The sequence below is a fragment of the Spinacia oleracea genome, chromosome 4, assembly GCF_020520425.1.
Source record: "Spinacia oleracea cultivar Varoflay chromosome 4, BTI_SOV_V1, whole genome shotgun sequence".
NCBI lineage: Eukaryota > Viridiplantae > Streptophyta > Magnoliopsida > Caryophyllales > Amaranthaceae > Spinacia > Spinacia oleracea.
The window spans coordinates 148,090,540-148,115,874 of NC_079490.1; the positions used below are offsets into that span (position 1 = coordinate 148,090,540).

The 25,335-nt window shown below is 36.3% G+C and overlaps 3 protein-coding genes across 4 annotated transcripts; 1 reads left to right on the plus strand and 2 right to left on the minus strand.

The window, feature by feature from the left end:
- Nucleotides 1-335: 335 nt before the first annotated feature.
- LOC110797407 (uncharacterized) lies at nucleotides 336-884 on the minus strand. The gene has a single exon (XM_022002523.2). It carries the CDS (start codon nucleotides 882-884, stop codon nucleotides 336-338), a length of 549 nt encoding a protein of 182 aa, XP_021858215.2.
- Nucleotides 885-1,437: 553 nt separating this feature from the next.
- On the minus strand, nucleotides 1,438-2,025 carry LOC110797408 (uncharacterized). The gene has a single exon (XM_022002524.1). The coding sequence runs from the start codon at nucleotides 2,023-2,025 to the stop codon at nucleotides 1,438-1,440; it is 588 nt and encodes a 195-aa protein (XP_021858216.1).
- Nucleotides 2,026-2,937: 912 nt separating this feature from the next.
- LOC110797420 (plant intracellular Ras-group-related LRR protein 6) lies at nucleotides 2,938-25,199 on the plus strand. Of its 2 annotated transcripts, XM_022002537.2 has the most exons (21): nucleotides 2,939-3,146; nucleotides 7,010-7,073; nucleotides 7,210-7,346; nucleotides 7,449-7,535; nucleotides 7,788-7,863; nucleotides 9,463-9,537; nucleotides 9,625-9,694; nucleotides 9,798-9,875; nucleotides 10,070-10,130; nucleotides 10,239-10,317; nucleotides 12,234-12,324; nucleotides 13,014-13,074; nucleotides 13,188-13,255; nucleotides 13,368-13,438; nucleotides 15,455-15,592; nucleotides 17,113-17,217; nucleotides 17,348-17,472; nucleotides 17,591-17,687; nucleotides 19,430-19,504; nucleotides 20,832-20,887; nucleotides 24,679-25,199. In XM_022002537.2, the coding sequence occupies exons 1-21, from the start codon at nucleotides 3,082-3,084 to the stop codon at nucleotides 24,743-24,745; spliced, it is 1,746 nt and encodes a 581-aa protein (XP_021858229.1). In that variant the 5' UTR covers nucleotides 2,939-3,081; the 3' UTR covers nucleotides 24,746-25,199. The 2 variants fall into 2 exon arrangements, with proteins under 2 accessions (XP_056683455.1, XP_021858229.1); XM_056827477.1 differs by lacking the exon at nucleotides 15,455-15,592 and having other exon boundaries at nucleotides 2,938-3,146.
- Nucleotides 25,200-25,335: the final 136 nt, after the last annotated feature.

The following is a 25,335-nucleotide window of genomic DNA, read 5'->3' on the forward strand; positions in this document are numbered from 1 at the left end:
ATGTGATTTTTTTTTGAGGGAGAATGTAAGCTAGTTCATTAATTAAGGGACAAAGTGTCCATCAGTACATACGAAGAAACTTACGTTGGGTAATGGTTCACCCAAACCTGTTCTACTCCAAAGGGAACTAGCTTAGCAAGGTGATGGGCTACAGTATTGCCATCCCTTTTCACATGGGACCACCTAATTGACTTAAAATAAGAGCTTACAGCAAAAATATCTCCTAAAATGGAGTCAAGGTCGGAAAAATACATGGCACCCTTCGAGAGTCGAGTTATAAGAAACTGGCAGTCCGACTCGATCATCACCTCTTCACAACCATATCTGCGTCCTAGCTAATTAACTGCTACAGCAACAGCTTTGCCCTCTGCTATTTCAACAGGCCAGTAGGCTCGTGTCCTACGTACTGCTGAGAAAAGAACTGCTCCAGTGTGGTCCCTTGCAACTATACCAACACCCACCCAGCCATCCGTGACCATAGATGCATCAGCATTGATTTTAACTACACCTTGAGGGGGAGCAATCCACTTATTCGGGCTTCGGCGTTGGGCAAACGAAGGTTGTGTATAGATGCAGGCCGCATACAGACCTTGTTCCTCTACCAGCCGTGCCACACGAGTAGTGATGACAGCGTTTGGGCAAGTTTTGTTCTCGAACATTTTCTGGTTGCGCTCGTTCCACACACACCAGGCCAATATGGCTCCTCGCTGCTGAATTTCAGGCTTAAGTTGCTTCCAAGTGGCCACCAAATCACACATGGTACCAACGCTCCTCCAGTCAGTCATCTCCAAACATCCACTATCAACCCACAAGTCTCGAACCCGGCTACAATCGAATATGGCATGGCCTTTCGTTTCCTCCACGACATTACACCATGGGCACATTGCCTCGTCAATTAAGTGACTCTTTTTCAGCACGGCTCGTACTGGGAGCGTACTTGAACAAAGGCGCCATAAGAAATGACGCACCTTGGGTGACACCTCTAGCCCCCAGATAGCAGACCATGCTGTGTGCAGGGCGTCAAAATTGAGACCCTTCCCAAGCATATACGAAGTTTTTATGTGATAAAATAAAAGAAAATATCCTCAATGTAAAGAACAAAATGAGACACACATAAACATAATACATAAAGAACAAAAAGGGACGGAATGAGTATTACCTTACAATTCTTACCATATAAACATACAGTTTTTTCTTAAGAAATTGAAGACAAAATGTGTACTAACTCGACATACAAGACATCACAGGCCATGCCTTAAACAACTATAGTACGTAGTACGTACTCAAACATAAATGACATGAAAAATCAAAGTAAACGATAACGTAACATAACATCGATTAAAGTAAACAATAACATAACACAACATCGAAGAAACTAAAAGATAAGTCGATAACGTAGCAGATGATCGACCAGTTCCACGCAGCATAAAACCAATTTCATCTGCAACTCCGATTAATGTCCTTTTCCCTGTCCAGATCAATGACCTCCAGCTTTGCATATCGATCAACATTTGGAGTAGCAGTATTCAAGCAACTTACATAGTCATTAAGTGTATACATCTTACAGTACCAAGTTTTAGCCATGTTTAGGAGTGAAATAGCATCAATGTCAAGTGAATTATGCCTAAACATAGCTCTAGCGTTGTTACTACCGCGAGGATCTTCTGCATCTACAACAATCCAATCTCCATGACCAAGCCTCCAAAATTTCTTATTGTACACAGATTTGATGCAAACTATACCTTTTGGAGTTGTCAATATCTCATGTTCCACCTTTGGATCACTAGGCTTATCATACGAAAATTGTAAACATGGCTTGCTATCTTTGGTAATTACTCCTAAATATTTTCCATTTTCACCTTTGAATGCCACATGTTTAGGAAATACAAACAATGAGTTTAAGTTTAACAAGGTTAAAACATCACGCAAATCTCCATCTATGTTCTTCGATCCTGCGAACAAACAAAAATCGAAAGGAGCAGCGATCCTCTTTAAGCATGCATAATGACCAAGTTGGACATGCATAATTCGAAATCTGTTGTTGGTACATCCGTCAACATTGATTCATTGGAACAATGTACATGTCCACTTGGATTGATTTTCATCTGGTTTATCAGCTGATGCACTAATCCAATAATGATTAGGAGACCACCTGTAAATATCCATCACTAACATCACTCATTAATTACATATATATCCATCTCGATCTGCTATTGAAAGTTGTTCATTTGTTGATAAAAACTCTAAAACTTTAATCACTTGCACACTCGCACATGCTCTAGATATGGTGGATCATGACATTGCTAAGGAAATCTAATCCCTTTTCCTATTCAATGAATCATTGTTAAATCACTCTTCGTTTTCCATTTATCAATTCTGCAAAATTTACCAATTTTTGGTTTACCTTTCTAATGCAATTGACTAATTGATTATCCGATACTTTCATAGCCCAATTGACCAACTCATACATGGTCCTGTAATCCTATCATATTATTTTGATTTTTTTTATTCTATTGGGTATTTTTTTTATTTTTATTATTTCGATTACAATTTTCACGTGTGGATTTGGAAATGTTAGTGGCAATTGTTTTTGGATATTTGTTTTGATCTTAATTTTAACCTATTAATAATAGTTGAAGGTTTTTAATCTTAATTAAAAAATGTATTAAATCCGATCATATCATATCATATCAAACCTAAACCTATCAGATCAGAAAAAATAAGTTCAAATCAAATCAGATAAAATCATAAAAAATAAGTTCAGATCAGAACAATTCAGGAAAAATAAGATCAACTAAATAGGTCTTGTACAGACAGAAATCAATTAATTAAATAAAAAATTGTCAAATAAAATAGTTGCACAGTCACACCTTATACCTTTTCCTTTCTCTTTCCTGGAAAACAAAATAAAATAGTTGCACAGTCACACCTCTGATTATGTTAGTTGGCTTGATTGATTGTTGTCACCTGCAATCAACTCACTTTCGCTCTCTTTCTCTATCTCTCCTGTTCAAACATCATATTGTTTCTACCAAAATGATCTGAAGAAATCCACCCAACTGGGTAAATCAGAGAAACACCATGGATCGGGTGCTTAAAGCTGCTCGAACATCTGGATCCCTCAACTTATCAAATCGTTCTTTGAGGTATTTCTTTAGTTTTCTTTTTCTACTTTGTCCATCTATATCACGAACTCTTGATTTCTTGTTATTTTCCCATTGTTATTTCATGGATTACGCCTTAAATAAATTCTTATTTTTTCAATTATATTGGTCGTTGGCTATTGACAATTTTGTGAAATGCAGTTATTATTTAACTAATTTTATGGAATTCGGTTTTTTTATTCTAATTTATGTGCCAACACGATTGATGAGGTTAGTTAAAGGCCGATGAAATGTCCATCGAAAAACCCGAAAAAGGAAAAGGAATTATGAACTCGAGATAATTACGGTTGGGTGGAGGGACAAATGGCCGATGGGAGCAATGACAATGCTGGTTAACGCCGGTTTATGTGTTCCCAACCTCTGTCGGGATGTACTTGTGAGTTGTGAATTCTTACTTTATGGAACATAACCAGCCTTGTCATTCTCCCATCGGTTTATAAGAACTTGTGGTTTAATTAATTGAGGCGAGGACAATTAATTAGAAGAAGAAGTACTTGTACAACAACAACAACAAAGCCTTAGTCCCAAAATGATTTGAGGTCGGCTAACATGAATCGTCGTAGGAGATCGTCATTGTCACCAATCAAACCAAAAAGGAGCAGGAAGTAAAAGAAAAAAACAACGAAGAGAAAGTGGAATTAATGAGAGTAAAATAAGAGAAAAATGTATATATATTATAGAAGAAATATTGTAAGAGATAATAAAAAATAAGTCAAGTTTAAAATAAATGAATAAGTAAAATAAGTACATTTCAAAATAGCATGTTAAATTTTAAAAAAATTTAAAAGAATTTTAAAAATAAAATAAAATAAAAATAAAATAAAAATAGAAAGAACATAAACATGAAAGCTGTATAAGTCAAATAAAGTCCTCAATGTATATTCTCTCCCTCCACTCTGTCCTATCCAACGCCATAGTTTCCTCAATCCCAAGAAAGCTCATATCGTGCTCAATCACCTTCCTCCAAGTTTTCTAGGTCTTCCCCTACCCCTTGCAATTCTATCCCTTTGCCACCCTTCTATCCTCCTAACCGGGGCATCATTTGATCTTCTGCTTACATGTCCAAACCATCTTAAACGATTTTCCATCGTCTTAAACTCAATCGGTACAACTCCTACTTTCTTCCTAATAATCTCATTCCTCAAACGATCCTTTCTTGTATGCCCACACATCCAACGTAACATGCGCATCTCCGCCACATTCATCTTGTGCACGTGACAATGTTTCACGTGGAGTGTACAATGATTATTTTTTTCTTTTCCTGGTGTTAGCAGTACTTAGCACCCGGTTCAACCTTAGGGCCTTACATTATTACATTTGGTATTATTTGTATTTAGTTATTTTTGTTGATCAATATCATCAACCACTTGAGGTAGAGGGTTGGCATCCTTTGTGCAGTGTTTTACGGCTTTTACCTACAAGGCTACAAGGCTACAAAATGTAAAGTGAAATTTTCATAAGCTCCTCCATTCGAATGCAGTGGAGTGTTAGATGCTAAAGATTATATGGGATGTGACAATTTATGTAGTCCTTGATAATTGTTGCTAAAGTGCGAGAGAGACAGTGATCATTTGGTAAAACAAAATCGCAATATTGGGGGCATACTAATATGGAAGCAAGATTTTTTGGGGATCAACAGTAATCTACTCAGGGATATAATAAACCATGTCTCTAATGTTTCTTAAGATATATGGTGAAAGAGTAGGTTCTAGTGAGGAAATCTTTTGTAACTATGATTGTCCATACACTAGTAAACTGGTGGCTAACCTCATCTCAAGATAGAAAGAAGTAAGTGTGTTCTATTATTTTTTGGAAATTTTATTTGGCTCCCCTTTGTTTCAAAATGTCTTATTCTCTTTATTGTTTTGAAAAAAAAGGATTTTTACTTCTTTATTGTTTTTTTGGTAAGCAAGGTATATTGCAATTTCCAACAAACCTTTTTACAACAAGGAGATCTTGAGCCACAAACCATCTAGGATGGACCCCGGAGTCCCGAACACCCAGAAAACCCCCAAAAATAACCTAGACTAACAAGCCTAACAAAAAAAACTAATTTACATCAAAGTTTAAGAAACTAGCATTGACATAATCTGTCAAGCTAATCCCTATCCTTAGAACAGCAGAGATTCTACGCCTAACATCACTACACAATTTCTTACAAATTTGTATATACAAATCAGTTCCTGATTCCAGAAAACATCATTTCTAGTTTGTCCCGATAAATCATCACAAGGAAGCAAGTTTTGTAGAAATTTTCGTGAAGTTAGAGCCCTTGAAAGTTCTTAACCCCTTTATTACACCCTTCAGGTTCCTGAAATGCATATAACACTCCAACCACTCTTGAACAGCTCTACAACATTTCTGGTTATAAACATACTCAATTTTTATTTTTTATTTTTTGTGTGATTATGGCTTTCCTCTGCTGCTCCACACCATAGACATAACTTATCAGTAACCAAACCAAAGTTAAAAGTCTATCTTTGGTTTTCAGTCTTTGTCTCATAGCTTACCAAGCTATACATTTATGCTTAGGAATAGCATATCTTTCCCCAATAAGGTGGTCCCAACAACATCTATCCATTTCAGGCTTCAAAACCTCATAGGTTTTGCTAATTGAGTATTAGCAGGAGAGTATACACTTTTCAGCATATCTCTATTCTTTAACTGCACATACTTGTTTCCAATATCAGCTGCACATGCTTTTTGGGGCATAATTCCCAACACTGATTTTTCACCCACTTGAGCCAAATATTATTCTGATTAGAAGCAAGAGCAACCAAACATGCTTCCCTCTAGCAGCCACATTCCAAAGCTCGGAGTCCCTAATTCCCAGTCCTCCATGCTTCTTTTTCTGACATATGGAGTCCCAAGCCACATAACCAGAAGCGTTACTGTCAATTTTTCCATGCCATAGGTAAGCTCTACATATAACATTGTTGAAACCCAATGTTACGCACATGAGAGTTGTCCCACATTGGAGAAAAATGAGAGAAAATACCAACTTATAAGGTTGATGAGCTACTCTTACTATTGCCAATTGGTTTTAGTTTGGAACCTCCATTGGGCTTATAAGTGGACCGAACTCTCCCCTCCTTATTGGGTTGCCCAGGCCCATAGGGCTCATAGTCTCATACACTTGAGAACCGAGTTCACCAACTGAACTTTGAGCTCATTCTTGCACACATTTTGTCCACCAAATGTTCACACTCAATAGAAAGATTCTTTTGAGCATATTGGCATGCCCAAGTATCTAAAGGGAATTTTCCTATGACAAAAACATGTCAAACTTACAATCATTTGAATTATGCTTTCCTCCATATCACAACAATAAACGGCAGTTTTTGAGGGATAGCTTACACGCCTGTACTGCTTGAGAAAAAGGTTAAAACCTTTCATCATAAGTTTTATCGAAGCTAACTCACCCTTGCAGCAGAGAATTATATCATCGGCAAATTTCTTTATTGTTTGGTTTGTGTGTTTTTTGTTAATTTACTGAAGAACAAATGAATTACCTTTTAGTCATAGTGTTGGATGTTATGATCTTTGTCTTTGTCATTAGTTATTTTGGTGAATGTTGGGTTTGTTTGTATAACTGCAACACTAAGGACTTCTTGGAAGCACGGATTCGGGTGGCTAGAATCTCATATTCCACATTGAGTTATAGCCAGCTATGGTTCTAGAGGGTAGTCAGGGTACCATGGAGAAGTTCATAATCCACTGAAACATCTATTCTCTAGATTATGTGAAAGCTATTTCTTCTTTTATGCTCTCCTTAGATCTTTTACATTTTCAATTTTATGCTTAAGATGTACATTTATTTGAAAATTTTCATATATTATATTCAGGGAAGTACCCACTGAGGTCTATCAAAATTTTGATGGTGCTAGTGAAGGTGGCAATTGGTGGGAGGTGTGCTCTAATCCCATTTCCCCCCTGTACCTTCCATTCATAAATTCAATTTGGATATAAGCGATATGACTTTAGGTTTAAGTCATAAGTTTGTTATGATAGATGGAAGCCTGAAGGGCTCTTTTTATGTCTACAGATTGTTGACCTGCAAAAGCTGATCTTGGCTCATAATAACATTGAAGTATTGAAAGAAGACCTGAAAAATTTGCCACTGTTGACTGTGTTAAATATAAGCCACAACAAGCTAACCCAACTTCCTGCAGCAATTGGAGGGTAAACTGCTTTGCCTTTGTCTGTTTGCTGCAGTGAGATTCAACGCTTTTAGTGAACTAACTCTCTCCTTTTCTCTCTTTTTTCAATATGGAATTCTGACAGGCTTCCCTCGCTAAAAGCACTTGATGTGTCCTTCAATTTATTAGCTAACATACCTGAAGAGATTGGATCAGCGGCTTCTTTGGTCAAGTAGGTTCTTTTTCTTAAAATCTTCTGTATGTGTATGAGTGAAAATCTCATAGTAAATTGTTTGTCACATCTTTGATTTCTCATCTTTTCTCTTTATGAGAAGCAACATATGCATTTACCCCTAAAAAGAAAGCAACAATGCCCTTTATGGCTTTATGTACTTGCTGCAGTTTGTTTTTCATCACTTCTAAACAAACACCATTAGTCTGTCAAATTATAATATCTCCCTTCTTTATCCTGCTATTATACCAGGCTCGATTGTTCAAATAATCAACTTCTGGAAATCCCTAGTTCTCTTGGACAATGTGTTGAGTTAGCAGAGCTGAAGGTAATGTTCCGTTTTTAATATGTACGTGCCAGCAAGTTCTTATACGAAGTAGTACTTTTTTTCAATTTTTTTTTCCTGATGATTGACATCCACGAACCACAGTTTCTTAACTGATGGGTAAATATGCTACCTATCAGATTGGTTACCATTTTTAGAGTTCCTTGTAGAAGTGCTTTAGTTTGTTATGCCAAAAGCATTTATGCCAACCATTGTACTCATCTCTGTTGATCCTTTCAGCCATTTATGCCTAGTCTATAGATGTTAGTAGAAGGTCCGCTCATAACTTGACAACCTTTCCATTTATAGGGCTCCCCCCTCTTTTATATCATGTATTTTATTTGTGTAGTGTTCTATTAAAAAATTTCTGTCATGCTAGTGGACTGAACATTAAGGATGTGATTACTTGGAACAAAGAAGCAAAAACAGCTCTTGTGGATCATTTCCTTAAAAAGGATAAACTATGGGTACGGTGGATTAATGGCAATTATATGAAAGGAAGGAGTGTAGAGGAGTTCAAAGAGTCTGCTTCTATGTCCTGGATGGTCAGGCAAATATTTCCTTGCTACGAACATGCTGAAGCTGTTGGAGGATGCGATAAGGTGCAGAAGAATGGTGTATTTTCTATTGCCCTGATGTATCAACAACTGGGAGATTTTCGTAAGGTTCCATGGAGTAGGTTATTTGTATAATAAAGTATCTCCTAAAAGCGTGTTTATATCCTGGCTGACTATCTGGAATAGGCTACGGGCTACCTACAGTTGATAGGGTGTTCATGTGGAAAATCGTTGGTCTAATGTGTGCTTTTATGTGGGGCTGTTCCTGAAATTGTGGATCACCTATTTTCTTATGCCCTTACTCACATGTAGTATGGTGAAAGATTCTTGCTGTGCTTCATTATCAAAGACCTGCTGCTGGCTTTAATATGTAATTAAGTTAGGTTCTGATGCGTGCCAAGAGAATGGGAGGGAAGTATGTGATGCTTTTGCTGAAAGTATTTATGGCATATGGATTCAGAGGAATGAAAAGCTGTTGAACAAAAGTTGCAGAACAGAAGATCAGTTGGTCAGAGGTTTTATTGAGAGTTTGGTACCTGACATCTTAGACAGCTGCTTCTAGTTTAATTGCTTATTTTTTGGACTTTTAGCTAGCTGTTGTTAGTAGTGTTTGTTAAGTTTTGTTTTTTATTTTGTTGAGAAGTTGTAGTGTTGTACTGTAGTTTAGCTACTGTCAGACAGCTGCCTGTTTTGAACTCCTCCCTTTCTTTCGTGATAAAATATTTTTTCCAATTTTTTTGCTGTCATTTTGGTTTCAACTTTTTGGCACTGCCTAGGGAGGATTTTTTTTTTTTTTTTTGAGGGAGCCTAGGTAGGATAATATATGGATATTCTATGAGTTAGGGAAAATCATGGATCTGTAATTGTATTTGGAGGGGTGTCTTTGTTGTGATGTCATGTCGGAAACCTGTTTCTTTTCCCCTGTTGTTACTGATGTTATACAGACAAATGTACACAATGAATACGACATTTTTGTTGCTCCTATCTGTGTCTTGTTGGATAATCTAATTGGCCTTCTCACTGTGGTACCACTTACCTTTCCCAGGCTTCAAATAACTGTATTGCAGGCTTGCCGGAAGATTTAGCATGCTGCACAAAATTAATGAAAGTGAATCTGGAGGTACAATAAAGCAACTGGAATTTCTACTTGTAAAACTATTTTGTGCTTTCATATTTCTGGATGTTAACTTTTCCACTATTTTACCAGGGAAACAAGCTCACAGAACTATCAGATCCTGTGATTTCATCATGGAGCAAGCTCACAGAATTTAATGCCTGTAACTAATTTTATTCCTCCATTTTTCTTTTCTGCTAGATGTTGATTGGTACTTTCCTACTCAATTCTTTTATTAACTTTATTAAACTGTGTTTTCGGCTTAGCAAAAAACCTCTTGAATGGTATACCAGAGAGCATTGGGAGGCTTTCACGTCTTATTCACCTAGACATGCATCAGAACAGTGAGTTTTTCTTACACATTTGTAGCCGCTAGAAGTAGCCAGTAAAAGTTGATTAGAGAATTTTTTGTTGGCATGCTTGTATATTTGTCTGGATAAAGTTTCCTCTTTTTTTTTTTTTTTTTTTTTTTTTTTTGCATTTGATGGTTTGCATCAGTGATTTTATAACCTGTTTACTTATTCTGTGACTGGTGCAGAAATTTCAACAATTCCTCCAGCTATAAAGGATTGTTCTTCTCTTGTAGAATTCTATATTGGGTAATTGTTCTGTTTTTTGGCTAGTTGTTTGTAAACAATTTCTTGTCCGTGGCTGTGAATTGTTACTGCATTACTCTCCTGATCCTAAATTGTGTTTTCGTACATCAGGATCAATTTGCTGTCATCATTACCAGCAGAGATAGGAGAACTTTCTCAGTTAAGCATACTAGACCTTCACTCAAACCAGGTGATCCCACATTGATCATCTTTTTGAATTGAGCTATTTACTTTGCTGTGATAATGATATATAATTATATGTTTGTTTTGTGCTTCTTTTGAAAATACCCAAGTGGATTTGGGCTTTAGGTTATTTCCCCCTTTCGCTCTAGAGACATCTTTTCTCTTCTTTCCCCGCTAAATAGTATGCAAAAAGAAATGTCTCCTTTTGGTTTCTCATTGGATCCCTCCTTTGCTTATAAAGAGATTGTGGTTAATGGTAGATTCAGAAACAATGTGAAATGGTGTCCGTTTATAATCCGGAGGTGTCCTTCAAATTTTTGTATGCTTTACACAACTCCGTGATAGACATAGCACTCTCAGCTGGACACTGTTTTCCCTGAGTTGTTCTGGCCATGATTGTAATTTTCAAAATCTTTATAGTTTAAGAAGAAGTGTATGAAGCAACCTTAGTTTTAAAAAGCGTGCCTAGGCGCAGGGCGTGGCGCACGTGAAATCGTTTCTGCATCCCCAGGCGAGGCGGTGTACAAAAGGTGCAAAAAGGTGCGCGCTTTTATGCATATTTTCTGAAGCGTAGGCTGTAAAAGCGCACGCTTTTGGGGATGAGGTGTGCTGGTTGGATTTCTGACAAAAAAACAGTGATTTTTTTTTTAAAATTAGTGATTCTTTCTAAAGGCAGACGGCTATCTGATGTGATCTTACTACCCCACGGCCCTCTACAACTTTAGCTGGCCAAAAGGACAAAAAATTGGATCTAATTACTTTCGAGTTTGGGTTAATTCGGGTCAGTCACTTTCGGGATCGGGTTTGCAAACGCTTGTTCATGACCCATAATTTCCAGGTTTTGGTCGACCCAACGGGTTGAGAGATTTTAAAAAGCGTATTATATTTTCATTAATTTGCATAATAAATATAACCGTATATCAATAAAATATACAAAATATGCGCAGATAGTAACAAACTATCATACACAACTTTATATGTAGTCAAATTCAACCATAAAATGACGTATAATCAAATCAAAATCATATTACACCCCAACAACAATAGTGAAAACAACGTGTTTATTGCGTTTAAAGTTTTTCATAATCTCATTTATTACTATAAATACAACAATAATTTCAATCGGTCGGGTCAAAAACGAGTTCGGTCGGGTTTTGACTAATTACTTTTGGAGTTGTTCGGGTTCGGATAAAATCGGGTTATGGGTCACAAAAATTTGTTCAAGACCCAGTGTTTTCGGGTCGGGTCGTTTTTGACAGGTCTAGTATTAGCTAATGCACTGCTTGTTGACAACTCACTCTTTCTTACTTACTCCACGGCCCCACCCTATCCCCTAGTAGTTCTCTTTTATCTTTCAGTCGCACCCCTCCCAACCCCGTTTCTAAACTCTTTTCTTTTCAAAACGCTTTTAATATTTTTTATAAATTTTACCTTGTTACCGTTCTTCAAGAAGTAAATTTGAACACTTTCCAGTTAATAAAAAACAATTTTAATAAAAAGTGAGCTTCGCATACGAAAGGCGCGCGCTTTCACCCCGTGCCTAGGCTCCAAGGACCCTTTGCGCTTCGGTGCGCCCCCCGCCTTTTAAAACTAAGGAATCAACTTCTTGGAAATATAAACTATAGTTGCTTCTGTTTTTTGCTTGGTTTTAAAATATATTGTAATGTTTGTTATTTGATGTCTTGAACTCTTGATAATGTTTATTACCTTGTATTGAATAGATATTTTTCAGTTTTAAGTACACAAATTGATTTTCTTATTTTTGTTTGCAGTTACTGTTTCATCACGATTTTGTTGTGTTTATTCTTTCACGTTTCCATGAAGAGTTGAATTTATGAGATGCCAACTTTTCTTTGTGGCAATCCTTTTTAACTATAATATATGTTGAATCTAAGCTATTGCACGTATTCTAATTGTCTGCAGTTAACCGAATATCCGGTTGAAGCATGCAAATTGCATCTGTCAGTTCTTGATCTGTCAAACAATTCATTATCAGGCTTGCCTGCGGAAATTGGTACGGCTTCTCAGCTTCATATGTGCATAGCATGTAATGTGTAATTTCTTTGACTACTTGAAAGCTGAATAAATAAATGATCGATGGCCCTCTGTATGATGAATAATAGTAGGGAGGTTTGGTTGGATGGAGTAACCTTGCTGGTAGGGTGCAATTCTATTGTAAGGGTATCTCCGGGTTTAACATTTAATGATATTATTTCAAGTCGAAAAGCGATTTTCCTGCATGTATGCCTCCCTGTTCTCTACTGTTGTACTCTGTCTCATTACCTTTTTGCATACAAAATATATTCCTTCAAACTAAAAAAAGTGAAGCGTTCTTCTAGTTGCAGTTTAACACGTGTTAATTGATTAGTTATTTCATATCAGTTGTTCCTGAAAATGAAACGTTGCTAGCCAATTTGCTTTTTGTTGTTTCATCTGGATTGATGATTCTTTTTTTGTTGTCAGTTTGCTTCTTTTGTATTTTGTAAACTAGTTAACTGTGCATTGTCGTATACTCTAAAGGACATGTTATGTGCATCTAAATCTTGGTATCCACTGATTATAACTCTCTCCTTTGGGCTCAGTGATATCTGGGTGACATCTCTTTTGTTGGAGAGCCTGTCAGTATATGGGCCTTCAGCATGTTTTTCTATATGTCAATATATATGCCATATATCTAATGAATGCTCCATTAATGTTGTCCAGGCTTGATGACAAGTTTGAGAAAACTTGTGCTTATCGGTAATCCAATGCGCACCATTCGAAGGTTTGATGTTGTGATTTTTATTTACTTGTTGTTTTCTAGCGTTCACCCTGAGATCGGTTAATACCTGTTCTGAAAGAGTGATATATGAAGGAAACAATGTTTTCTTTTGACAGTACATTGGTATCTGGACCTACGACTGCTTTATTAAAGTATCTTAGAAGTAGACTCCCCTCTGCACAAGGTACTATCTCTCTTTTCGACTAATGTTTGAAAATCCTTAGTTTTTCTGAAGCAATATTTTCCAATACAGTTGAAGCATCACTAATTTAAATTGATGATGGTATCTAATGTAGAGGCTGAAGTATCAACTCCAACTAAAGATAACGTGGTCGCTATGGCAGCTCGATTGTCTTTGACCTCAAAGGTATCTGGTTCATTTAACATATTAACTGTTATGAATTATGAGCTTAGAAAGTTACATTATTTATTATCAGCACATGGCAAATTCCATTTGTTTGAATCGTCCCCCTAATGTCCTACAAGTCATTTCTTATTTGTTTGACTATTCCCCCTAAATATCCTGCTTTTCCACTAGCAAATTCTGTTTGGAAAGCTAAGGTCCTTTAAAAGTGAAAGCTTGGGCACTGGCTTTGGGAAGGATCAACACGAATAATATGCTCCAAAAGCAGAGCCCGGGGTTGGCTAGCGCACCTGGCATTGGTTTGCAGTGTCATGCTAGCAGTGAATATTTCGCACATGTTCTCCTCCACCGTGAGTTAGCTTCCTACCTTTAAAGAAGACTCTTTAAGATGCATAAAGACTAAAGAGACTTGAATTTATCCTTTGAATACAGGGGATTTGCTAGTGTTTGTTAGTGGGATTCGGGAGGTTGAAGGAAAAGAAATTGCTCCGGAGAGTGGAGAAATTCAATGATGGAAATCATATGGAGCATTTCTCTGAGGAGGGATTGGTGTTTTTTTAATGTGGTGCTGTTCAGTACATCAATGTGACTTACTGTGGGATAAAGTCACTTTCTAGCATCTGTATGGAATAAGGATGTTGGGGCTTACTAAATTATTTAGTAGTGGAGATACAAAGGAATTGGGCTAATATGTAATTCCGTTTAGTGGTACTTTGTGAGGACACCTTGTCCTCTTGGTGTATTACCTTTTACATTGTTTTAATAAAAAAATCTGTAAAAAGAACAATTTCACGGTGCACGCATAAAAAGAGTGAGTGCTTAGTATAGTTGAGCTCGATGAAATTTCCTTTAATGTAGTTAATGCTAAGGTTGCAAAGCTTGCATTTGAACAGGAGACAGGGGAAGGCGTGGAGGATGCTAAATTGGAATCTAAGCTCAATAAAAAATTGTAAATCCAAAAAGTGCAATGCAGGCAGCATACTTTTTTCAAACACTTCTTTTTACCTTTTGTGAAAATTTACTACCCCTTTTGCATTTTTTGTCATTCTTAGTTTTAGACCTCTTAATGTTTGAAATTTGGATAATATCCTGGTCGACCTCATTTTGTAGTCCAATTACCTATCCTGTTGTTCTTCTTGTCTTCAGAACTAGTTATTGGGTTTCATTTTATATCCCTCTAAAAGAGATAAATGATGGAGATTACAAGAACTTGTTGTAATTGGAATTTGGCTTCACATTGAAATTTGCTTTTTTGGGTCAGAGTGTTTGTTGGGTAATTTTTCCTTTTCTTATTCTTCCATCTGTATATTTTAAGGGGAAGTTGTCAGGAATATGGTCATCTGAGCATTAGTTAATATTTATGATGGTGCACTTGGAAGCGAGAATTCGGATGAATTGTAGTCCCATTCTCACGCAACAGAAACTTGATGGTGGCTGCATGTTTTTGACAATCTTCATGCAACCTTCTACTAGGCTTAATTGCCAATATGACAATACAAGAGGTGTTTGATCCAACATCAAAGAGGAGAGGAACTGACCCAAAGTTATGGAGATCTTGATATTTGATCTTGTGAAATCCCTTGTAGCAATTAGGTGTATATTATGCTCCCTCTGTTCTGTCCCAAAGTGTTTGTCCATGTTGTCTTTTCATTATTATTTATGACTGGCTTTTACCAATAGTGTGTTGGTTATGAGAAGGGGAAGGTATTGGGTCCATCTTATTATTGAACAACGTCAATGGGGACAAACCAAAATAGAAAAAAGGACAAATAATTTGAGGTGGAGGGCTAGCTTCCACATTTTTAGATCTCAGACTTGTAAGTGGGGCTGTGACTGTGAGGCCATGAGTGGACTAAAAACTTGGAAGTGGCTGGTTCTGACTGAGTGAGGGGTTGTTTGTTATCGTCTATCTGGTTACTTCAGCTCAAATTGCTTTTATCTTTTTGTTGATATAGTATCTGTATCTGTAACATCTACTAACGTTTGAGTTATCTCGTCATCATCTTATTCTACCTCCAGGAACTTTCCCTTGGAGGTATGAACTTGACTACAGTCCCTTCGGAGGTCTGTTCATCAAACGAAGTTACAAAAGTTGACCTTTCAAGGAATTCAATTGAAGAGCTACCTGTTGCGTTGTCGGGCTGTTCTTCGCTTGAGGTTAGTCTGTGTATAATTTGAGGATTTTTAAGTGATCCTAGGAATATCCTTCTCCGCCAAAGAGGAAACAAATTAGGGGATAAAACTCAAGGATTGATTTCTTGAAATTACAGGTCAAAATGATGTCAGTTTGTTCCCTTGAATACCACGTATTTCTTTTGGAGAACTTCCTATACATTCTTAAGCTTAGGAAAACTCCTGTTAATTTTGAAGGAAAGTCCAAAATTTTGTACTGTGTGAACAAGGAAAAAAAAGATGTAGAATACATTTTAACATATCCAAATTGCCTTTATATAAGCTTTCACTTGGGCTGCGAGCATGGCTTGGGGGCTATGATGCCCGGATTTTTCATCTAGCCTTGCCTTTTTGTTTTAACTTGCATGACAGTGTGCGATACCATCAGTTTTTATTTGATCTAACGAGATAGAATGGCTTTTCTTGCATAGACACAATTGTCTGAGAATTGTTCACTCTATCTTCTTAATCTCCCTTTAGACAGCTGCAATACCATAATTTTTCGATTTGATCTGAAAAGGTCATCGATATAAATAAAACCCTAGATCTGAAAAGCGAGTCATCAACTATTTTGAAAATGGGATGGAACATTAGGGATTTTACTCGCCTGAAGAGAGGCAATTCTTGTTGTTGTTTCTCTTTCCTATTGTCATTGATAAATATTGGTTAGGATAGAGGGACGCAATTTATGACCGGTTGGTTGCTGCTGTGAATATTTTGCTTTTCTGTAAACCAATAAAGGTATGAGGAGGTTTCTTGGCTAGTGGGGAGGGTATTTACTGGTCAAAAGGGTAACTTCCTTTCCCCTCTTGTTTCTTCCTTTACCGGCGTTGCTTTCTCTTCTTTCTTATAGAATCTAGAGAGAGTAAAAGCAAGTTACTTACAGTTTTTTTTTTTAAGATAGAATTTAGTCCCCTTTTCTCACATCCTCTCACGTCCTAGAATCTTGCATCTCTGGAAAATTAAAACATCAAATATTGTAATAAACTCCTCTATAAATGAAGATTCAAAACATTCGCAACATGGAAAGCAGACCGAGGAGCATTGTGAAGTGTAAAATAGCGGAATTATCATGAGAAACAGGAACAAAAAACATGCTGTTCACATCTTTATACATCTTTCCAAACATATCCACTGACCTATCGCTATCTTAAACCTGACTGAAAAAGAAAAGAGGACACACGGCAGAAGTTTCTATGGTCAACCATGCATGCTTTTGTAGCACATTGACCATCCCCACTAGCTTTGGTAATACCAATATTTGTTCTTGTTAACTTGAGGTTTATTTACTCTCGTTACCTGTATGTTTACTGCCCCTTTGAGGTGGAGGGTTTGTTGGTTTCCCCCCTAACCTCCTATTGTGTACAGTACTATGGTTGACATTTGTAGGTGTCTTTCTAATACATTCTCTTATTGTATACACTATATCGTGGTCTTTCATTTGCATCATCAACTTGATGATATGAAAATGTTATGCAGTTTCTGTAACTGGCCCATGCATGCAGGTTTTGCTTTTATCCAAGAACAAGATTAAGGATTGGCCTGGGGAGGTTTTGAGGTTACTTCCAAAACTTACATGCGTAAGGCTTGACAGTAATCCTCTTAGACAGGTAAAATTTACAGTTCATTTAGTTTTTGGATTATTTCCTTGCTTTACTTCGTATGCCAATTTCAGTCCCCTATCTTTAGTTGTGTTTCCTTCCATGTTTTTGTCATGTAATGCCTGCACACTTTTGTTAGATTCCAATGAACGGCTTTGAAGCCGTCTCCCAACTCCAAATTTTGGACCTAAGTGGTTGTGTGGCTTCCATACCTGACAGTACGGCCTTTGCTAGCTTACCACATCTTCAGGAGCTTTACCTCAGGTTCTGTATTTCATGATGATTTATATGCATCTCTATCTGCTTCAATGTCTTTTCAAGTTCTCACTGTGTTGTCTAACCTGCGGTTTTTGTTCGTCTTATTGAACTTTTTGCTGAACAGACGAGTGCAGTTGCATGAAGTCCCATCAGATATTTTGAAGTTACATAAGTTGCAGATTCTTGACCTAAGTCAAAATTCCCTCCGTTCCATTCCAGAGGTAATAAAGTTGATTATTTGGCCGTCAGTATGATTAGAACTGGTGACATTTCAGGCGATCACTTCATTACTTGGCTCTTTTTGAGGTGGATTATTTTCTGCTGCTGGGGAAGTAGGGAACCTCTTATTTTCTTTGTTTGCCCAATTACTATCTTAATGATATTTGATATAGTTATATAAAATGGATATAAACTACTATACTAGGCTACTAGCTGCGAGCCTGCGAGTTCTCGACTTGGCAGACTGTTATTGATTGAATAAAACAAGTGGTCATGTACAAATGGCTGTTATGTTAGGTGCCACATTGTAAATTGGCATTTAAAGGATATGTTTCATCATATGAAGTACTTAATTAAAATTTTACTTCATACGTATTTAACTTATATTATTTATTTTATTGAATGAAGGTAAATTTTTGTCAAAGAAAGTAAACCACATTATGGTGCTTTTAAATACCTAAAAGAAGTTGAAAAGCATTAATTCATTTGAAATATAAATAGAAAAACAATTAATCATGTCATACCCAATAAATCTCCGAGCAATATTTCCTAGAAGATATTGAGCATGAATGAGAAATAGGTACTTTCATAATAGCTCCTGTCTTGCCAGACTAATACACTAGACAAGAATCCAAACTAAATTAATGAAGATAAAACAATAGATAGATAGATAATTAAATGGATTCAAGATTAGATATGAAAAAGGCCGACTTGGAATGACAACTAAACGCAAACCCAACACGATAAAAGCAGGTTGGAGTATGTTTTTTATCCATTTAATTTTATGGATTGCATGTAAAGCTGTTGATTGAATTTGTTGAACTAGGGTTTACATTTCTAACTTGAAAATAACTAGTTGTTTGTCCCACTTAGATGTAATAATCGAAAGAGAGACTGAATGTGAAAATTGAGTTTAATACTATGAAATAAGAAATTTTGCAGATGGGTCATACAGTAATATTAAAAATAAGGCATCTAAAGTCTGAACACGTGGGCTTGCAATCTTTTTATTTAATGTTTATTCAAATAATAAATCTTAATTAAGTTCAAGAGGCCTGTTTTTTTCCGGGTGAAATAAGTGGCCTTTTTAATGAGCAGATTAGGTTATTAGGTTAGGACATGATCCCCACCGAACATGACTTGTTTTCTAAGCCCAGATTGTAATATATGATAAATTCCTATATTTTTTTTCAAGGATAATGAAAACATACTTGAATGCCAATATTTCTCCTCAAGATATAGAGCCTGGTAAAAAAGTGAAAAAAATAAGAGAGAATGTGAGATGGATGGGAGAGAGACAACTTGTATCGGTTTAGAGAAAAACTTGACGGGTGGGGAGGGTGATGCTTTCCACAAGAGAAATTGAATAACTTGATTATGAGAAAACGAAAAGTAGACGTTAAAAGTTGGTGGTTACCAAAAAGAAAGAGAAAAAAAAAAAAGAGTAGCCAAGATTGAGGAAATCTGATAACTTACTGTAAATCCATAGTGCCTAATTAGATTGGAAAAAGGTCAGGGTGAGGAACACGAGTGCTTGGGCTTTGATATTTGTATTGTCATATTGTGTAGGCTGAGACCTGTGTTACTTAAAGTGTTCTGGTACTTGTATTTTGTGTGTTTACATTTCTTTTCGTTACTATCTTGGAGAATCTACAAGCTATACTTGCATTTGTATCTGATGTAATTCACTTTGTTTTCTTATTTACCCTGTGATTTAAAGAAAACACCTCTTTTAACTTTGCAGGGATTCCAAAATTCATCATCCTTGATTGAGCTAGACCTTTCGGATAACAGCATAACAACCCTGCCACCAGAGCTTGTAAGTCATAAAAGCACAAAATTATGATTCTAGATTTAGTTGAATTTAGATTTTTCTTTTAGCCTTTAAGGAGATCATTCTCAAAGAGTCCATTAGAAGTGATCCCCTTTTTTTCACTGAGTCTGATGGAGATCAATCTGGAGCGACTAAGTTGGCAAAACAACTCAGAAGAGAAAGTACTACAGTTATTATTTTCATGCTCGCTCTAAGTTCAAAGTACCATCTATACTAATAGCTGAAATAAGAATCTCGTCACATAATTACATCCTTGTATCTAATATTTATGATCTATAAGAAATTACGTGTAAGTACATAATATGCAACAGCTCCTTCTATTTGAGTGATGAGTATTCTTTGAACATAAAATGACCTTGCCTAAGATCGCAAATCCTAAATTTGGAGTTGATCAAATTGTGAGGTTTATAATATATTTCTTTCATCTAATAGAATTCATAGGACCTCAATAATAACCGCTATAAGATCTCTTTTTTTTTTTTTAAACCTATGATTGTGAATCTGAATGCATTGGTATGACCTTTGGAAGCATTTTCTTTTTCCAAGTGAAATCCCCAAGTTTGGGAATGAGTATAAGAAAAGGGCTATGATACCTCGGGGTTACCCCCCGGCAATTCGGGCTAAATTGAGAATTTGCTAAACCTGTGGGTAAAATAGGATCTTTGGAATTTGTAGAACTTCAGAATTCCTTATGCGAGTTTTGGATTTCTTGTCTCGATCCCTGTATTTTATACACCACTAACTGTGGATTGTGATTTGTGAATGTGTCGTGACTTAGGTAATGGCTTTCCTGTTTTTACTTGAAAGAGTATAGCAAAAAGTTCAAGAAGTTAATTTCGATCCAAAGATGGACTCCTTGAGTCATCTTATCCTGAAAGAGTCTCAAAATTTGAGAAAACACACGGACATTTTAAGTACTTTTGTCTATCTTTTTTGCTTCTTTAATTATTTTTTGTGGAAACTGAAGCCCTTTTTACTAATTTATTGTTCAACCACAATCCTTATTGTTGAAGCGTTTGATTACAAGTGGAAAAAGTGGGATTAATAACCAGTGACTAAATACATAGAGAAGTATAAGAAAACGGAGTCCTGGGTGAGTGGGTGGGATAGAGGAGTGTTAGTGGGTAGTAACACATTTTTATTAATTAAAAATTAGAATATTCAAGTTGCTCTTCTGATATCTTTGTTATATCCTTAAACTTTGCAAGGATTATTTTTTCTTTGCCAAAGAAAACCTTTTACCTCTAATGATTCAAAAGGTAATACCCTAGTTTAATTTCTAATAGTCTTCTGTTTTTCATCTTCTGAGCAGGGATTGCTTGAACCTAGCTTACAAGTCCTCAGGCTTGGTGGAAATCCTTTGAGAAGGTATGGAACATTTTCTCATCTCACTCTTTAGCTTCTTTTCATTGTCATAATTATTATGATCTATGCGGACATACAGCTAGCTGAGTTAAAATACAAATAATTATCGTAGTTTTGGGTCAAGTGTTCCCCGCTGTCACATAGGCCCTTTGTTTCCCATTTGACATGCTTTGCAGGTTTACTCTATGAAGTTTCATTTCTCTAGTGTTCAGATTTAATGGTTGCCACTTCTTGTTAGTATAGACTACTTTCATAGGAACATATGTGGTTGGGCGAGCTTTGGGGCTTGGGTCCAGGTTATTCCACTTCAATCAATTAAAAAGGAAAAAAGAAACGATTAAAAGAATTATTGATGTAATACAGGAATGTCATAGTTAAAGACACCTAGGTTTCCAGATTGTTTTAGGCACATGTATAAATTAGTATTAGGTTACCTCAGTTAGTTAAAGACCCTTGTCTTTTAAGGTGGTTCTTTTCTGGGATGTCGACTGGAAGAAGATTTATTCTGATTTTTATGATACTCTTTATATAATCCACAATGAGATTTAAAGTTTGCAAAATGCAAACATGATTTCTCCTCTGTGTCTCGGGTCTTCTCAAGGAAGATAGAAAATGATTTCTTACTTTCATCAACAGAAGTGTTTTATCAAGGATTTTTTATTTTATTTTTGGTTGGAGTGAGGGATCAGAGGTTATGCTTTTACCAAGCTGTCCAACTCAGTATACAAACAACCACCACGCAAAGTCTTATCATCTCAGTAAGAAGTGCTTTCTATGGGACGCTGAAGTGGCTTTGGAATGTACAATAACTTGTTTACAATTGATTTCGGTAAGCAAGCAGAACTCTTAATCTCTTAGTCCCAACTCTCATTTCCTGGGACAAAGTAAGCCAGGCAAGCCAGCTACATATCGAGTTGAATGCAGTTCAGAAGTCCTACACTTTTACCTCTATCCTTGGGTTGGCAGATTTCCTTAATCCTTCTGGAATGGTTCCCTCGAGCACGGTAAAGAAAGAGCTATGTCAGAGCTTTAAAAGCTTCAGATAACATGCTCTTCCATTTTTTCGGTTTCTCGATAGCAGGTAGCTGTCTGCCTTCCGTAAGAGAGACCTTGGTGTCATTTTACCATATTAGTAATATTCAGATCTTTCATGCTCTTTTTGTTGAAAGGTAATTTCTTGCTGATGAGGTACAACAACCCCTTAGATGCAGATTTTACATCTGTTTCCTTAAATTCTTTACCTTTACAATCTGATGTATTTTCAGCTTAGATATTGGTCTCGTGTAACAGATATGTATTTACTTGCTGATCAGTTATATAGATAGATTTCTGGGAAAAAGTACAAAATGATTCAAGTTGTCATATGCGCCATTGCATATAGGCCTTGTTTTGTAAATGACTTTCTTCCAGCTTTTCTGTTAGCTTTTGGCTTTTTCACGTGGTCAATTAGTCAGACTTCATGTTTTATAAAATGGATTTTCAGCCAAAATGAAAAAATAATTTGGTTGGAGAGTTATTTCTCATTGGCTTTTAGTTGTCCCTAAGTTATTTAGTTTGCACATAAACAACTAACAATGAACAATTGATTTTACCAAACATTTTTATAAATAGCTTACGCAAATTGCAATACTATGTCAAACAAGCCAAGTGAATCAGCCAATAGCCAACAACTGATTGTCAAACAAGGCCCTACAAACTTCCAATTTACAAGCTCCCCTTGACAAATGAAGTTAAAAACATGTGGGACGGGCCTTGTTTGACAATCAATTGTTAGTTGTTGGTTGTTTCACTTGGTTAGTTTGACCAATTGTTTATATTTGCTCTTGACTATTAGTTGTTTGTAAAGATGTTTGGTAAAATTAGTTGTTGATTGTTAGTTGGACCGTGTAAAATAGTGTTAACTGTTAACTACATTTATCAATTTGTCTGTCACATGTCAAATTTTCCTCAAATACCAGCTACAAGTTACTTCTGACTCCAGTAATGAATGTATATATATAGTATGGACCCATTTAACCCAAAGGTTGTCCTGCTTTAAGCTCACAATCCTGCTTTCCTATCGCCATGTTCCAGTTTAAAGTGTCTCTAATCCTCTGCCCCCCTGTTTTTCTTGATCTCCACACCATTGCCCATGCAACTCTTCCAGGACCAGTACAAAGCTCATTTCAGTACCACAATAAATTTCTGCACATATTGTCAAGTTTTTTTAAAACAGCCTTTGGGACAATCATAATCTGTGCGCGGTATGCATGTAACCTCCTGAGACAGTATTGATAAGTTGCACACTCCTGTAGCTCTAACCTTCGGCAGTTCAGCCTAGCAGACATCTTTTCAGTGATCTATTCACACTCCCCTACGGAGATCCTCTTAGAGCATATAGGAATCCCCAAGTCTAAAGGAAAACCTTGCCAGGATAAACCCTGTCACATGCAACACCCTCTGAACATCCACCTCTTTAATACCACTACAATAGATGTCAGACTTTTGAGGGCTAGCAAGGAGACCAGAACTCTCAGTGAAGTACTTACTATCTCTGTAAGCCGACAACTAGATTTGTATTCTCCGTACAACATAAAATAATGTCATCACCTCATCTGCAGAACATAGATGGTTGAGCTTCAAAGCTTTGCATCTGAAAACCAAACACATAGTTCATGCTCACCACAGTTGTGATTCTCGGCCAATACCCAAGACGTAGCACAAACAAATATGGGGAGAAGGGATCCCCTTTGTCTCAGTCCCCTTTTAGCATAGAAAAGCCATGCAAAGACCCATTAATTTTGAGAGAAAACTTATGTGAAGCTACACAAATCATCACCACTTTAATGGATGGGGGAACTGAATGTAAAGCAGGGAACAGTGCATGTTTCTTCAATCTCGGTCTACTGTCCCATAAGCCTTATTAGAATTAATCTTTCTTCTGTAATGTTACAAGACCCTGACAGATTATGATGTTATGTACTTATGTGCAACAACTCGGGCGAAACAAGTCTTAATTTATCACAAATCAACTTCAGAATACATTTATAAATTACGTTGAAATAGTAATTTGGTCTAAAATTGCTGACAATATCAGGATATTTCCCTTTGCGAATATGAGTGATGGTAGTGTTTTTACCTCGTTAAGGAGTTTTGTGCTTTTCTATCTTAGCAGTAAACCAATGTTTTGAGATATTGAATAAAACCCATAACAATTTTGTGATTATTGATAATTATGTTCTATCTTAAGCAGTTAAGCTGTTATCCATCTGATTTGACTGTCCTTAAATCCGACGAAGTCTTCAGCAATTTCTGCAGGTTTTCAGCGTAAATGCCTAGCTTGATACATGCAAAAAAATATAAATACCCACTTGTTTTATCCATTCCCATTTGCTTTAAATTGTCTGATTTTGGCATCTGAGCACGACAAAGATGGCAATTTTGTGTAAATCTGGCCAGTGTAGGTTGAGATATATTCAGCCTTGTCTTGTCATGTAAGTCGGGAGAGACTTGCTGCACCATAAATTTCAAAAACTATGGTTGCACCATATATTTGGCCATAATTTATCTTCCTTCAATAACTACTTTTCTTTAACTTCTATACAGTTCCATTTGGGCCTCACAGAACTTCCAGATAATTATTAGTGTATCATTAAAGAAGTCTGTAAATGCTTAAGCTTTTGTTCCGAGGTTGAGATATCTTATCATATTTGATTGTCATTTCCACTCGATCATCTTTGTGCATTTTCAGTAGGAGTATGAGTAGGAGGTTTTCAGTTAATAATGAGATTAATTCTCTCTTTACATTATTGCAGCATTCGGAGGACAATATTAGACCGGGGAACCAAAGCTGTCCTACAGTACCTGAAAGACAAAATTTAAGAGCTCCTTCTATTGATGGTCTTTCCTGTTTGCTGCTGCTTGCCACTTATATGAAACGAATTGGCATGGATTTATTTGCCACTCTGAGTGGTGGAAGGGTTTCTTTCATTTGCATAGTATAATGACTATCATTATCTGTATTATTTTACTTTTAGGCAAAGGCTCAAAGTCCAGGGCCTGTGTTTGGAATTTTGGACTTGACTATCATGCCTAAAAAGCTGTTTCTAAAATCTTTAATTTTTTTACAAATTTTACTCTGGATAACTTTTACTATTATGGTTTCACTTAACTTTCTGTATTTTGTTTCCTACTGAAACTGTGAAGCTTCATGTAACGAATTTCACTCTGGATAACTGTCTGTTTAGACTTGAATCATACCTAAAATGTTTTAAGTTTGACAGCCATTACAAACTTACTACTTCTTTCGCTCCATAACGATGTTCCAGTTTATATTTTTTATGTTTGTCTATGCACATTTTATATCACTTTTATCTTTAATTATACAACATTAAAAATTACAAAATTTTGATATTCTTAAAGTACTTATTGACACGGAACAAACAATACCCCACATAAATATGTTTTATTCT

Excerpts from the sequence above, each read along its gene's own strand:
- LOC110797420 (XM_022002537.2), top strand. The coding sequence starts at position 3,082 with ATGGATCGGGTGCTTAAAGCTGCTCGAACATCTGGATCCCTCAACTTA. Across the intron at positions 10,318-12,233 it reads TAGACCTTCACTCAAACCAG|TTAACCGAATATCCGGTTGA; the intron begins GTGATCCCACAT and ends AATTGTCTGCAG. Across the intron at positions 13,075-13,187 it reads CCAATGCGCACCATTCGAAG|TACATTGGTATCTGGACCTA; the intron begins GTTTGATGTTGT and ends TTCTTTTGACAG.
- LOC110797408 (XM_022002524.1), bottom strand. The coding sequence starts at position 2,025 with ATGCATGTCCAACTTGGTCATTATGCATGCTTAAAGAGGATCGCTGCT.
- LOC110797407 (XM_022002523.2), bottom strand. The coding sequence starts at position 884 with ATGTGCCCATGGTGTAATGTCGTGGAGGAAACGAAAGGCCATGCCATA.